Source organism: Cynocephalus volans, chromosome 15 (genome assembly GCF_027409185.1).
Source record: "Cynocephalus volans isolate mCynVol1 chromosome 15, mCynVol1.pri, whole genome shotgun sequence".
Classification (NCBI taxonomy): Eukaryota; Metazoa; Chordata; class Mammalia; order Dermoptera; family Cynocephalidae; genus Cynocephalus; species Cynocephalus volans.
In genome coordinates this window covers 5949304-5965503 of record NC_084474.1, presented here as the reverse complement: position 1 = coordinate 5965503, position 16200 = coordinate 5949304, and the positions used below count along the sequence as shown (strand labels likewise).

The 16200-nt window shown below is 37.9% G+C and overlaps 1 protein-coding gene across 1 annotated transcript in view; it reads left to right on the top strand.

Moving 5' to 3' along the window:
• Positions 1-16200, top strand: part of PRKDC (protein kinase, DNA-activated, catalytic subunit) — a 174966-nt gene that overhangs the window by 157461 nt on the left and 1305 nt on the right. Inside the window, exons 74-85 of the mRNA XM_063079108.1 lie at positions 1387-1598; positions 3041-3128; positions 3216-3359; positions 7729-7933; positions 8872-8939; positions 9490-9710; positions 9960-10052; positions 12764-12853; positions 13070-13141; positions 13212-13413; positions 14027-14215; positions 14914-15053. Coding sequence (XP_062935178.1) covers positions 1387-1598; positions 3041-3128; positions 3216-3359; positions 7729-7933; positions 8872-8939; positions 9490-9710; positions 9960-10052; positions 12764-12853; positions 13070-13141; positions 13212-13413; positions 14027-14215; positions 14914-15053 — 1724 coding nt within the window. The remainder of the gene's footprint in view (positions 1-1386; positions 1599-3040; positions 3129-3215; positions 3360-7728; positions 7934-8871; positions 8940-9489; positions 9711-9959; positions 10053-12763; positions 12854-13069; positions 13142-13211; positions 13414-14026; positions 14216-14913; positions 15054-16200) is intronic.

Below are 16200 nucleotides of genomic sequence, written 5' to 3'. Positions count from 1 at the left end.
CGTGTGGATTCTGAGTGGTGGGCTAAATTTCAGTAGGCCTTAAACAAGAGACCAAAATAAATTCAGAGATGCAGCATATATCAGGGGTCTTCCAAAAGTTCATGGAAAGATTCATTTATCTTTTAATTCTCTTTTTCCATGAACTTTTTGAAGTACCCTCTTACGTGTTTTTCTTAGAGATAAGTGAACAAATAGTTAAATAACTTTATTATGACTTTGGTTTTTTGTAAAACAATATTTTATTTGTATGTGGTAAAAACTGTATTTTGAATTTGTGAGGAAATAAATGAGTACTCAGTCAGTGTCGTTAACGACACTGGGGAGACACTTACAATGGTGGGCGACCGCAACCGCAATCACACAGCGAGTCGTGTGGACTGACTTGTCTCCTCACACATGCTGCCCTTTTCTTGTTTGTAGGTGCAGTTAGAGAGCTTGCCCAAGCTCACTCCTTATGCCACCATTCTAGGAATGTCATATTTTATCCTAAAAGCACCTTAAAAGCTTAGAAGAAAACATGAACATATTTTTTAAATGGTCTTGTAATAAAGAGACAAAAACCAGAAGCCATAAAGAAAAATAATTTGCTACTTCTATATAGAAAATGAAAATGGTATATACAAAGTGAAAAAAAATACTGGAAGAAAAATATTTGCAACACATATGAGAGACAGCTGACGTTTCCAATCTACAAGATAAATGGTCACAACAGACGAGTAGAAGATGGTCAAAGGATGTGCCTGCATGATCAAAGTGTGTAAAGCAGTAAATGTGGAGCGCTCAGCTTCACTAATTGAAAAAAATCAAAATGTAGATTAGACATTTTTTTACTTCTTAGATTGACAGTGACTTAGAAAGTTTATTGTGTCCAGTGTTAGTAAAGATTTTGGAAAGTAGTCAATCTAATACTTTTAGAAATGAAAATTTGAAAGGTGTCTTTGGAGGGAAATCCAGCAATGTTTATTATAATTGTTAATGTTCATACTGTAATTTTACTTCTAGGAATTTAATGTTCATACTGTAATTTTACTTCTAGGAATTTATCCTGCAGGTATATGGCACAGAGACAAAGAGTTACGTGTATAGGGATATTCATTGTAGCATTATCTGTAATAGCAAAAAATTGGAAACTACACTAAATATTCATTATAGAGAGTAGTAGTTAAGTAAAATGGATTGCTATAAAGCTGTTGAAAGGGATGTGGTAAATCTAAGAAAAACCAGCAACAGTGTGACTAGTATAATTCTATTCTTGTAAGAAAAGGATATGGGTGCACATGCACAGAAAATGTCTGGGAGGATTCAGTGGTTGCCGTCGTGAAAGAGGGCTGAGAGATGGAAGACTTTTTATTTTATACTTCTGTTTTTATACTGTCTGTGTTTTAGATATCTTCCATTCCTTGCTGGCAGTTCATTGGCTGGATCAGCCACATGGTGGCCTTACTGGACAAAGAGGAAGCTGTTGCGGTTCAGCACCCTGTGGAAGAGATTGCCAATAACTACCCACAGGCAATTGTCTATCCGTTCATGATAAGCAGCGAAAGCTACTCCTTCCAAGATACTTCTGCTGGTCACAAGAATAAGGAGTTTGTGGCAAGGTGATATTCCAGAAAAAATTAGGTTGATCAAATACTACATGTTGTAAAAAATGTGTATGGTAAAAGCAAACACATGGAAGTTTATGGTTGTCTTCAAATTAATTAGAACTATCATTGAACAATATTAGACATTTAATTATTGCATGTATCTATTCCAAGTATGTTAATCGTTATAGTATTTATTTCCTTTTTCAAATACATTTCATCTTACAATGTTATTCACAACACATCCTACCCTTATGCTCATAGTTACTAGACTGCTGGTTGAGACAGACTAAATGAGAAGTTTTCTGAAATCAGTTCCTGAAATTGTTCTTTAGTTTAAAATATACAGGCAGGCCCCTTGTTGATTAGAACTCAGTAGACAGCCTGAGTCATCCTTTCACTTCTCACAAAGCTGATATGTAAGTGGAAATAGTTGATGTAAGAGCAGTGGTGTTAGTTTTGCAGGAATACTTTGTGAATGTGTGGTCTTTTAGTTGACATTCTTGATCAAGTGCTTTCTTGGTCATGAGCTGATTTGCCTTGTTATTTCAAGTGTTTTGATTTTGAGAAGATGAGCCTTCATCGTGGTTTGTCCTCACATGCCTGTGCACAGGCCACTTGCTGCTGCCAAGGCCCTGCTTGCCACACCATCTCCCTGAATAGAGTCAACTGCAGTGGTGTATTAGGCCATTTCTTTTGCTTATAACAAAATACCTGGAACTGGGCAATTTATAAAGAGAATGAAGTTTATTACTTAGGAAGTCCTAAGTCCAGGGTACACATGTGGTGAGGGTCTTTGTGGTGGTAGCAGCGACCCAGGGTTTTCAGCATGGCAGAAAATGGTGGAACAGAGAGAGACTAACCTCTCATGCTCTTCTTTTAAAGCTCTTAGAACCACACCCCTGACTCATTATTAATCCATTCACTACATGGTCCTACAATCTAATCACCTCTCTAAGGCCCCACCTTTCAGTTACCATAATAGGATTTCCCACACATTGTCACATTGGGCATCAATTTTAGGGGGACACTCATTCCAAGGCAAATGGGATTATTTTCTTAAAAAAGAAAGAAGAGAGAAAGATTTGTAGGAAAGTGACCTTTTCTTTCATAATTTAACTTCAGAAACTATATATATCAAATTGTACACATCAGAACATCAGCATCACTTGCAAGATTTGCTTTTACCTTATCTAGAACTTCACCTCCTGATAGAATAGATAGTTGGTACTTGATCTAATATTGGAAGGAATCTTCAACTTGCTCCTTCCCTTGGCTTTGTAGTTATTTTTTAAGTATATGTATACATATAATAAATATAAATTACGTTATATAGTTATATATAATTATATAAAAATATATATATTACAATCTATATATTATGTATAGATATAAATTATAGGCCTTGATCTTTGGAAGATGTTTGATTACCTAAACTTGATAAATTTTTTTTATAGGATTAAAAGTAAGTTGGATCAAGGAGGAGTTATTCAAGATTTTATTAATGCCCTGGAACAGCTCTCTAATCCTGAACTGCTCTTTAAGGTAACAGAACAGCTTCTGCACATAAAACATAGATCTTGGATAAAACTTACCTGTAATCTAGCTTGATTTTTCTTTTTTTCTGCACAGGACTGGGCCAGTGATATAAAAGTTGAACTAGCAAAAACCCCTGTAAATAAAAGAAACATTGAAAAAATGTATGAAAGAATGTACGCAGCCTTGGGCAACCCAAAGGCTCCAAGCCTGGGATCCTTTAGAATGAAGTTTATTCAGGTATGGATGGATGCAGGCTGCCTTTATAATAACAGAATCATTGTGAAGATCACTATTTACATTTGATGGTTTGTTAACAATTCTGGTTTTAAAACACCTGTTGAATGCTTTAGCTCTAATACTTTCTGTGAGCTATAGACAGCTTTTTTTGGGTCAGGTGGTAGCAGGTGAGTCAGTGTAAAAAAAACCTCGGGGTTTTATTACATGCTGTTCTTCACGCTCAGATTCTTGGATCTGAAGGTTACGTGTAGTTTTGTATTTTGGGTTCTCAGAATGATTTGCATATTAGATTTTTAAAAATCTGTATTTTATGTAAGTTGATAAATACTTTTAAGCACTTTTCTCAGTTGAGGGGCAGTACTGGGTGCTCAGGAGATACATGTAGAGGACAGAGCCAGTTCCCAAGTTCAGAGGGATTGTATGACAAATGCTGCGAGCTGTGCATAGGACAAGTGTGAGAAATGTGAGATCTGTTTTCAAAGGTGCTCTGGTGTTGGAAGGAGGAGAACACATCTCTGTCTGGAGGGAGTGGAGACTGCAGGAGCCTTGACACAGCTCACTTCACAGCCCCCATGGGCTCCTCCTCCCTCGTTAGCACCGACCCTGGCCCTTACCCCACAGCAGTCCCCAAGGACAATCAGGTGCTCCTTCCTCTGTTGCCTAAAATCCTTTATTAAAGTGTGTCTCTTCTTCATCACACTGATTTTTTTTTTCCAGTTTTGGTCAAACTACCTACATTCATTAAACCTCAAGAAGTTTAAGGGCAAAAAGGAGAAGTCTTGTCACTCCTGTTGCTGGAGTCCTCAAGTTCCACGGTCTACAGTGCAAAGGAGGATCTGTATCCCTTATATACATTTTTTTAATAACTCCTTTATTAAGATTTAATTCACACAGCCCATTATTCATCCATTTAAAGTTTGCAATGAAGAAGTTTTTAGTATATACACAGAGTTGTAAAACCATCACTACACTAATTTTAGAACATTTTCATCACCACAAAAAGAAACCCCATACCTATTAGCAGTCACTCCCCTTCCCGCCTCCCGCCAGCCCCTGGCAACCACTAAACTACTTTCTGTCTCTAAGGATTTGTTCTTCTGGACATGTGATATAAATGGAATCCATGCACTGTGTGACTGGCTTCTTTCACTTAGAATAGTGTTTTCAAAGTTCAGCCACGTTGTTGGGTGTGTCAGAGCATCACTCCTTTCTATTGCTGAGACTACACCACTGCACAGGTGTGCGACAGTTTGCTCACCCTTTTGTCAATTGATGGACATGTGGGACATGTCCACTTCTTAGCTCTTACCAATAGTGCTGCTGTGCACATCTGCATACAAATTTTTGTGAGGAGGTATGTGTTCAGTTCTTGTAGGCACACCCTCAGGAGTAGAAAGCCACTTTTGGTCTTTAACAGGTCCTCTCCTTTTTGCCTCCTGAATTAGACTTGTGGGCAGGGACTGTGTTTCGTTCTTCCTTGTCTCTCCACTACCTAGCACACTGTCTGATGTGAAATAGGCATCTTTAATTAGATGAATGAATGGTAAAATTTAGATAAGTGGAGATTGGTAGGTCATTTCAACTTGGTAGTTTTTGTCAAATTGTACAGGAACGTACAGTACTATCTATGGCCTAATTGTGATCAGTGATGCATCCTAAAAGTGAAGACAGCACCATAAACCTCTGTGCTTTGCTTTACAACACATTGGGCTCCATGTCATATCATAGCTGTACTCCACTCATGGAATATGCAAGGGTTTTAAAATTACTGTAATTAAACCAACTAAATAATTTTATTTAAAACTAATGAGGTAACATTAATAAAATTCATAAAATTATGGAATATTGGATTTGGAAGTGTTTCAGTGTTTGTTTTTTCCAAAACCCGTGGTCTGCACACTTTCTCTGTAAAGGCCCAGGTTTTCAGTTTTACAAGCCATACCAGTCTCTGTCGGCAGAACTCACATCAGCTGTCATTGTGCAGAAGCTGCCCTAGACAGTGCACGAGGGCCGGGTGTGGCTGGCAGCCTTAGAGAGGTGCTGCTGATAAGAACAGGCGGTGGGCTGGACGTGGCCTGCCTGCTGCAGTTTGCCAAATCTTGTTCTCAGCAAAGAAGCTAGAGCTGAAAAACGGAGAGTTGCCCAGTGTTGATGGAGAGAGTGCCAGAGTGGAAGCTCGACCCTGGCTCTCAGCTTAGCAGCACCCTGCCATTACTGGGGAAGGGGTCACCTCCACGGCACCTCTGTCCTGCAGCCTGCCCTGCCTGCTTATCAGCATGCTTGGGCTTCTCACCTGGAAACACTCTGCACAGCCCCCAGTAAAGACTGCACATTGTCCCTTTGAATTCATAGCCACTTCCTTCTCCTGCATGCTGGACACCATAGATTCTGCCCTAAAAATCTGTCCATGTAGTCTGCTGTTCTTCCCAACTGCTGCTGAGCACAGCTGCACCTGGTCTCACTGAGGGGCCATGGCAGAAACACCTCCACTCTTCCTACCAGGTGTGTTTTAGTCCGTTTTGTATTGCTATAACAGAATACCTGAGACTGGGTAATTTATAAAGAAAAGAGGTTTAATTTGGCTTGCGATTCTGGGACGGTTGCATCTGGCACGGGCCTCAAGCTGCTTCTACTCATGGCGGAAAGCGGCTATGAGCAGATTACATGGTGAGAGCAAGCAAGAAAGACAGATAAGAGGTGCCAGGGTCCTATAAACAACAAGCTTCCTCGGGAACTAGTAGAGCAAGAACTCATTCATTACTCCCCCCGCCCCCATGACTCAATCAGTTTCCAACACTGCCACATTGGGGATCAAATTTCCACTTGAGTTTTGGAGGGGACAACACATCTAAACTCCATCAAGGTGTGAGATTAGTTGGGGTTTAACTTCTAGAACCTTGGGAAATCTATCCAAAACTTTCTACCTCATACCAAATCAAATAATTTGCATTAGTTACACTCGTGTACCACATAATGACATTTTGGTCAACAGCAGATCACATATATGACAGTGATCCCATAAGATTATAAAGGAGTTGAAAAATTCAAATATGTTAGATAACGTTTTGCTACACAAATACTTACCATTGTGTTACAGTTGCCTATAATATTCAGTACATTGTCATGCTGTACAGGTTGGTAGCCTAGTAGCCATAGGCTATATACCCCATAGCCGGCCTAGGTGTATAGTAGTGGATTACACAATCTAGGTTTGTGTAAACACACTGTATGATGTTTGTACAATGACTAAATTGCCTAAAGATGCATTTCTCAAAACGTATCCTCATCCTTAAGCGATGTGTGACTGTAACTTAAATAATACTCTACCGAAACGAATTGCCTCAAATTTCTTCAGAGGACACTTAAGGGCATTATGCCTTTCAGATCTGATGTTGGTGCTGGTTATGTTGGGAAGTAGCTAATCTTTCCATGTACTCTAAGAATTGCAGATTGTTTCTATACTTTTAATCTATTTATAGATCAAAGAAGAAGAAATCGTTTTATATATGTTAATTTTCCTGTAGTGGAGTGTCTTAAAATAGACCATGTATTTTCTTTTCATACCAGATTTATGTGGTGGAATGAGTTCTAAATTTGGTAAAAACATTTTAATTCAAGATGATCAGGTAATCTTGACAACTATTGAGTTACTGTTACAACTTTGTTATTGAGTTACAACTATTGAGTTACTCTTGAGATTTGTTTATTTTTATTTGATATAAAATATCAAGTAAAAAATAAATTGATAGAGACTAATACAAAAAAAGAATTGATATATCTCAAGGTAGAGTACTTCTAATAATAATTGCTTTTAGAAATATAGACTGTTTAATGTTTATATTAGTTTATGATCCAAAATAATGGCTTGAAAGACTCTTACTAATGCTACCTTAAGAAGGTAGCATTCTTATATTTTTCTCATCAACTTGTATGAAGAATTATGGGCTATTTATTTTTATTGATCTACTCCCTCTATTTTATTGTTTTTAACTTCATTCTAATTACTTATGTCATCATAATGACATAGACCAGTAACTAGACGATGAGCACAAAGAGGGTAAATGACTTTGCCAAGTTTTAAAAAGCCTTTGTTAGAATCTATAACTAGGAGTCACTAATAACCGTGTCCTTTCTCAGGAAACATAAGAAACAAACAGAAGGTAGGCTCCAGATGTTGTAAAGTATTGAAATAGTCAAGGAGAGTAGAACTTTAAATCTTAAACTATATTATTTAAACTATAAATCTTAAAAACACAGAAGAAACCTATATAATTGGGTACTTGTTTATTATAAACATTCATAAGCATGGAGCCTCTTTCAAAGTTCAAACTAAACATTAATCTTTATGGTAAATTATTATTGATTTCAGGCCTTTGGAAAAGAATTTGATAAACACTTTGGGAAAGGAGGTGCTAAGCTACTGAAAATGAAGCTCAGTGACTTCAATGACATTACTAACTCACTGCTTTTAAAAATGAGCAAAGAGTCAAAGCCACCTGGGAATCTGAAAGAATGCTCTCCTTGGATGAGTGACTTCAGAGTGGAGTTTCTGAGAAGTGAGCTGGAGATTCCTGGTGCGTTAACCTCCGCAGGCGACAGAACTGTGCGGTAGAAAGGACTCCTGGTTTCTGAAATAACGATATTGGGATCTTGACAGTTCTCTCTTTTTTTAAGAACTTAAAATTTCACCATATTTATCATTAGGAAAATCTGCAATTACTGTGAATTAGTACACTTTACTAAAGGTCTAATGAGATTATAGTTTTATATTCCTGATTATAACAAGTTGTTCAGATTTCCATTTAGTAATAATGGTGACCAATAATCTTAAGTTTGCTGTGAACATACCCATGATTTGCTCCTGAACAACTTTTCTTCAGAAATAGAATGCAGGTGTAGATGTGTGTCACTTCCTAGGATGTACATGTTGGTCAAAATGACGAGTCAGTGATGCATGACTCACCTGTAGGAGACGGGACTGTGACATGCAGGACAGAGATGCACAGCAGGGTGGGCAGATGTGAATCAGGTGTGATTTTTCAAAGGAAATCTGTGTACATTTCATGTTCTTCACCTTGGAATTTGCCAGAGGAAAAAATGTTTTAATCTGGTTATTCATTTTGGTGGATATAAGAAAAAGCATATTTAGAGAAACACTTTTTTTGTTGTTGTTGTTATTAACTGTGCGAATGCATACAGTTAGTTTCAAGAAAAACACTTAAATATAAGCCTCCTGATGCTCAGCTTGATTCACTTTGAGGTAGATAATGCAGTGTTCTGGTTCAGCACATTATTTTTTCTATTTGAAATTTGTCTACTCTGTTAGAATAGGAAGCTAATTTCCATTAATCCATCAAATTGAGAAAAAACCTTTAAAAAAAAGTCCATTTTCTTTAAATGAAAACTTTTGGTAAAACTTCTTATCATGTTTGATTAGCCTTCTTTTTATTAGATCAGCAGATATGATTTAAAATACAGGGGTTCTATAACAAAGCCCTGTGGTTTATTTTAGGTCAGTATGATGGCAGGGGAAAGCCATTGCCGGAATACCACACACGGATCACTGGGTTTGATGAGCGGGTAGGTTTGCAAACCCAGCCACCGTGGTGAGGATTGTTAGCATGTGGTGTGTGGTTCTTCAGGTATGAGAATGATGTGTTTGTCTTTACCAAAGAAGAGAAGTTAACTTCTCATGTTGGTCTCAAATGTGTGGAGTTTTCTGATTATTTACTGAATTGTCTCCATTGTTTCAACAACAATCATATTTATAAACTCAAAGAGTAACGTGTGTGTGTATCCATTATGAAATATGTGTAGAATTAACTTACTGTAAAAAGTTTGCATGTTGGGTGTTGTTTGTTGCTAAGGATATCCATATGTGTAAGCAGTGATCTGTAACCAGGAATATGCAATTTCTGTGGGCACAGCAGTTGGGTCTACACAGATGACAGAAATACTTCACTGGCCCAAAGTTGGCTGGCCTGGGTTCTCTGTTCTCTGTCAGCTGACCGTCTTCAGAAAAGTCTCTCTTTGAGGAATGCCTGCAACCAGCCTTTCTTCTTCCTTTTTGACAGTGATATGATGGTTTAGTCTAAGACTATACCTAAAATATTTTCTTAATTTTTTAAAGGTAAAAGTAATGGCTTCTATCCGAAAACCAAAGCGTATCACCATCCGAGGCCACGATGAGAGGGAGTACCCTTTCCTGGTGAAGGGCGGTGAGGACCTTCGGCAGGACCAGCGCGTCGAGCAGCTCTTCGAGATCATGAATGTCATCCTGTCCCGTGATGCTGCCTGCAGCCAGAGAAACATGCAGTTAAGAACGTACCGCATCGTGCCCATGACCTCCAGGTGTGTGCAGGAACCAGGCACAGGGCTGGGTCCTGAGATGGGCTTGGAGGCTGCTTGGCAGGTCACTGCTCTGTACCCCACAGAGCCCACACCGCACAGTGCTAGCAAACACTCCCAAAGCCATGCGGGCAAAGTAGTGAAGAATGACATGAAGAAATCTGTTTCGCTTTGATTCTACAGAACTTTTTTTCTAGTGAAGAAATAGCAGTTTGGGCTTGTGTTTATTCATAAACTTCTTCTCCTTTTCAGATTAGGATTAATTGAGTGGATTGAAAACACTGTCACCTTGAAGGACCTTCTTTTGAATAACATGTCACGAGAGGAAAAGGCGGCTTATATGAGGTACTGGGAAGCCCGACTGCTCCTTCCTCAGGAAGCCAACCCTGCCTGCCTGCTTCTAGATCAAACCTCACGTTTCCAGTGCAGTTTCCTCCACGTCAGTTCTGGTGGCATGTTAGGGACCCTTATATTTGGTGCTTTTAAGGCCCATCCTGGCCTGTCCTTTAATCTGCCTCTGGCTGGGTGAATAAATTAAATGGAGTGTAGGGTACTAAACAGTAGTTGCATATATTTTACCACAATAAGAAAAATATTAACTTTGAAAACAGAAAGATCTTCAAGGAAATAAAATGAACAGGTAATAATAATATAAGCCACTAACATATACTTAAACATTTTCTGTGTGCGAGGCACTGTTCTCAGTTCTTAACATGTATGAACTCATTTATTTGTCACAACAACCTACAACATAAGTGAGTGTTGTTATCACTTCTGTACAGGTGAGGAAGCTGAGGCCCAGAGAGATTAAGTAGACTTGTCCTAGGCCACCAGCCTGTAAGTGGTGTATAGCTGGGATTATTAGTGTTTCTAGATGTTATGTATGCTCTTTATTTTTCTTTATCCTTTTTTCTATTTTTCAAGTTTTCTGCAATGAACATATGTTTTTTAATCAGTTTTTTAAATTTGTTTTTGTTTCTGTAAAAAAGAAAACAAGGACAACATAATGAGAGATGTTTTAAGGTAGAGTTGACCAATTTTGGCATCAAGCTATAGGATGAAGGAAGAGGAAGTGATAAATCTTCAATCCATTTTGAGTTGATTTTGGTATATGGTGAGAGGTACAGTTTCAGTTTCATTCTTCTGCACATGGATGTTCAATTCTCCCAGCACCAATTACTGAAGAAGCAGTCTTTTTCCCATTGTATGTTGTTGCCTTTGTCGAAGATCAGTATGTGTGTTGATTCCTGGGTTTTCTATTCTGTTCCATTGGCCCAAGTGTTTGTTTTTATGCCAGCACCATGCTCTTTTGGTTACAATAGCTTTGTAATATAATTTAAAGTCAGGTAGTGTTATGCCTCTGGCTTTATTTTTTTTGCTCAGGATTGCTTTGGCTATTCGGGGTCTTTTGTTGTTCCATATGATTGAAGTTCTTAGAGCAATGTTGTCATTACTCAGGAACAGTTAAATAAAATTAAGTGTATTCTTACCAAACTCATATTCCTAGTAATAGTTATAGAATAGGGCAGTGTTTGCCAACTTCAATTCTAGACACTTGAGTCCTTTGCCTAGAATTGTTTCTACCTTCCCTGGAAGACAGGGAAACTGATGAACACTTCTTCCTGTCATCAGAAATTCTACAGCTGATGTGCCTTTTATGTTTACTTCACCTCCACTGCAAGACAGGGTAGACATGTGGAACTGCACAAGGCACACAGTGGCTCCTGTAGAGCTGGAAGTGCTCTTCAGATATGGAATCGTAAAATTACTTCCAACTATCTTTTTAAAACCAAGGCACTTTCAGCTCCTGTTATTAACATCATTGCTACATTTCTCTCAATTTAGCATGTTACACTTTTACAAATTAAGGATTTTTATCTTAGTTAAAACTAGGAGGAGAAAATTTTTATTAAAATGGAGTGGTCTCTTTGTGAAATTAAGTTAGTAGTGTCTCAGAAAAGATTCACCTTAAATCATGTGAAATTTTTCCATCTTTAGATTTTTTTGGAAATCTTGTTAAATAAAGCTTTTGACACAAACCCAAAAGTGGCTAAACATAACAAATATTACATTGTTTCTAACTGCTCAGATAGATACTACCTTTTTCCTATGAAGTGTTATTGAAACCAACTTTCGAAGCTTAATTTAAGTGTCCATTGTCATTTAAGAAAACACTTTATCACAGAGTGATAGAAGAAACATCTACTCTAGGATAATAGTAGGGGACCTGAAAACACCTCTCTTAGCATTCGACAGATAATCTAGGCAACAAATCAACAGAGTAACTGTTACTCTTTCCATAAAGAGAGAAGAAATCTAGGGTTATCAGAGGGGGGAGGGGGGAGAAAGGGGGGATGGGGAGAGATTGGATAAGGGGCATAAAGAATAAGCACGATTTATAATGTATATGCTAATAATATTGATTTGATCAACATACGTCAACGTTGAGCCCCCAAAATATGTATAATCAACTATGATTCAATTAAAAAAGCAAAAAAACCAAAAAACTTTAACATACTTACTATGGATTTTGTGTGTATCTACATACTGAAAATGGTGAAAGAAGATGTGGCAATAGTCCAAATAAGGATAAAAACAGACTTAATTCATCTTCAATGAATAATGTGTGGACTTTTGTTTGGAGTAGTAATATGGCCTAACATTTCTTGCCTCCTTTAAGTAGCTGCACATAGTATGTTACCCTGTTCTTTTCTAGATCAGTTTCAGAATCATATGCCTAGGTAATTAATATTTATGTTTAGCACATCTTATTCCTCTCTGTATGAAGTGGAAAATTTGTATCTGATTGTTTTATGCATGAATTTTTGCATAGCAGTAGCTCGGGTCTATTTAGGAGTAATTAAGAATGAATAATGGTATGTTGAAATTCTAGATCCAGAGAAACAATTGTTACTATTAATATTAATATGATTAAAAGTCATATTTATTTTTTCCTGCTTCACTATTTTTTGATGCATTCTTGGTGATCTTTTCCTCTGAAATCATGTAATCCTACATATCTTTCTAATCCTAATTCCCTTTTTCCTACTTGTTAGTGATCCCAAAGCACCATGGTATGAATATAGAGACTGGTTGACAAAAATGTCAGGAAAACGTGATGCTGGAGCATATATGCTTATGTATAAGTAAGTTTTCTTTTGATTTTCCTTTGTATTAACTAGTTCATTCTTCTCAAAGTTGCATATTTACTTTTTATTCTTAGGAAGCGTTGCCTCAGAGAGATCATCAAAATCTAGTTTTTTGACATTGAAGCTTCAGTATAAACAAAGAATTTTAAAATTTAAACTTTTTAAATCATGAGAACTTTGTTCTAATGAGATTTTTTTATCATTAAATCATAGGAGAGCTAATCATACTGAAACAGTCACGTCTTTTAGAAAAAGAGAAAGTAGAGTGCCGGCCGATCTCTTAAAGTAAGTATCATCCTGACCTCCAGACAAGCTGGTGGTGCAGCTGAGGCCACAGGCAGTGCCTCTCTTCCAGGAGAGCCTTCGTGAGGATGAGCACAGGACCTGAGGCCTTCCTGGCGCTCCGCTCCCACTTTGCCAGCTCTCACGCTCTGATGTGTGTCAGCCACTGGATCCTCGGCATCGGAGACAGACATCTGAACAACTTCATGGTCACCATGGAGACGGGTGGCATGATTGGAATCGACTTTGGACATGCGTTTGGGTCAGCCACTCAGGTGTGCTTGCCTTATGGTCATTGTGCTAGGCTAGCTTAGATCGGCTTATGACTTTCTAATACCCTCCAGAAATGGATAGTTTTTGAAGAAGGAACAACACATTAGTGAGGTTGGTTTTGTTATGGTCATTAAATCTGATATTCTTGCAGAAAGGGATAGTCTCAGCTTCCTTTTGGTTTTGTTCAGACAGGACATGGAAAGTGTGCTGATTAGTTGTGTAATCAGAGGCTTGAGTAAAATGCATTTCTATATACAAAAGGAGGATTCTAAGGAAGTTTTATGAAGCCCCCAATTAAAATGTCTTGTGCAAAATGTGATACACTCTTTTCTCTGACATTGACCTCCGAATGTTCTCAATGGTACTTCTGAACCTCTGCAAGCTCTGTGGTCCTACGTGTAGGTTTCTGTGAGGGGAACATACAAGCTGATGTGATTGCTCTTGAGCGCAGGGATTCACACTTGTGCAGCTGATTACAAGAAAAGTGGAGTTCATGTTCTCACTGAATGTGGATAGTAACTAGGAGATAAGAGGAAGTTTTATTTGTGCCTGTTAACTTTGAGATTTCTAGTTTATATATCCTACTTCTTGCATGTATTTTTTTCTCTTGTTTAGTTTCTGCCAGTGCCTGAGTTGATGCCTTTTCGTCTAACTCGTCAGTTTATCAGTCTGATGTTACCAATGAAAGAAACAGGTCTGATGTATAGTGTCATGGTGCATGCACTGAGGGCCTTTCGCTCAGACCCAGATCTGCTTATTAACACCATGGATGTGTTTGTAAAGGAGCCCTCCTTCGACTGGAAAGTAGGTTTTGTTTTATATGCACTTTTCACTTTTGTTACAAAGTCCCAGGTACTGTTCCAGTGTCTCCTGTTATATGATGGAAATATGTGAAGTTGTGTCTATGAAAATATTTACATTATTTTGTACAGCATTTCTCAAAATTAGTATTGGGGGTCATTTGGCGTGCAAACTACATAGGAGACAAAACGTTTATTTTGAGAACATTGTTGCTTCAATTGTGTTATTTCTAACTAGAAGAGGGAACATGGACCCATTGGTGGTGGTGGGTCCAATTTCTTTATGACACAACTTTAAGTTTAAAAACTGTTCGTGTGGGGTCTTCCTTGACCATAAGACAGATGATGCTGTCTTAAGTCTCAAAGGCTATTCACAGTATGGGAGGTCTTCACAAAGCTCAGGGGAAGATTGATATTGTCTTTTAATTCCATTTTTCCACGAGCTTTTTGAAGTGCCCTTGTACAGTCCCTGAAGAATTAAGCCTAGTGGTGTGCATCGTTTGCAGGAAGTGACACACACACCTCACTGCACCCCCAAGATCATGTCACTGTGATGTGTGCTGCCATTAGAATCTGTATAAAGAGCTATAGAGCTGTTCCAGGTTACAGATGCTTGTTTACTTTAAGATCATTACTTGATTTAATCTGTTTGAATGTTATTGTGCACACAATATGTAGAGAAATCATGTTTTTTTCTTTTAGAATTTTGAACAGAAAATGCTGAAAAAAGGAGGATCATGGGTTCAAGAAATAAATGTAACTGAAAAAAATTGGTATCCCCGACAAAAAATATGTTACGCTAAGAGAAAGTTAGCAGGTGCCAATCCAGCAGTTATTACTTGGTAAGATTGTTATTTGTGGAAAAGATGGAACACCAATATGCTACTGTTTCTCAAAGAATCAATATATATGTACAAAGTGCTGAGTGCTTTACATTTAGCCTGTGGGGTGAGCATGACTAGCCTCATTTTGCAAATGAGGAAAACAAGGCTTAGAGAGGCTGACTTCTCTAAAACCAGAGTGAGGCCCATGACTGTCAAACCTGTGTTCTGGAGCCCTGCACCCTGCCTGGTCTTCAGGCTTCAAGTCAGTGCCTGGAACAGCCTGTTTCCGTATGATGAACAGGAGGCATGTTCTTAAACGTAGCCAGAATTTTGTTACATACAAGAGGAGATTTAGGGTTTAAATTTGCTTTTGTTATTTTTAGGGCTTTTGGCCCATTTGCCCCGATGGGCACAGCACCGAAGTTTGAAGAACAGCATGGGCTTATTAGATGCGCATCCAAATTAGATAGGTTTTTAGGCTAGCTTTCAGATTTTTTTCTTGTTGAGGTCTAAAGCAAATAGAAATTTATAGAGCTGATTCACAGGAATGAAAAGAAGTTAGACTTTAGAATTAAGTAATCGTAAATGGCAGTCGTGGTCCACCTATTTTTAACAAGGGTGCCAAGACCATTCACTAGTTTTTCTAACAAATGGCACTGGCAAGAGAATGAAGTTGGGTCCCTATCTCATACCACAGACAAAAAATAATTCAAAATGAAATAAAGGCCTGAATGAAAGAGCTAAATCTATAAGACACTTAAAAGCATAGGAGTAAATCTGCATGAACCTTGTCTGTGACATTTGGCATTTTTAGGTAAGACACCAAAAGCACAAGCAAGAAGAAAAACAATAAATTGGACTTCATATCAAAATTAGTAACTTTTGTGCTTTACAGGATTCTATCAAGAAGTAAAAAAAACATCCCACAGAATGAGAGAAAATATTTGCAAGTCATATATCTGATAAGGGACTTATATCTAGAATACATTAAAAAAAAAATCTCTTACAACTCAATAATAAAAAGATAACCCAATTAGTAAATGGCCAAAGGACTTGAACAAACATTTCTGTAAAGAAAACATGCAGATTGCCAGTAAGCACATGAAAAAATGCTCAACATCACTAGTCATTCAAGAAAGTGGAAATGAGATACCACTTCACACTC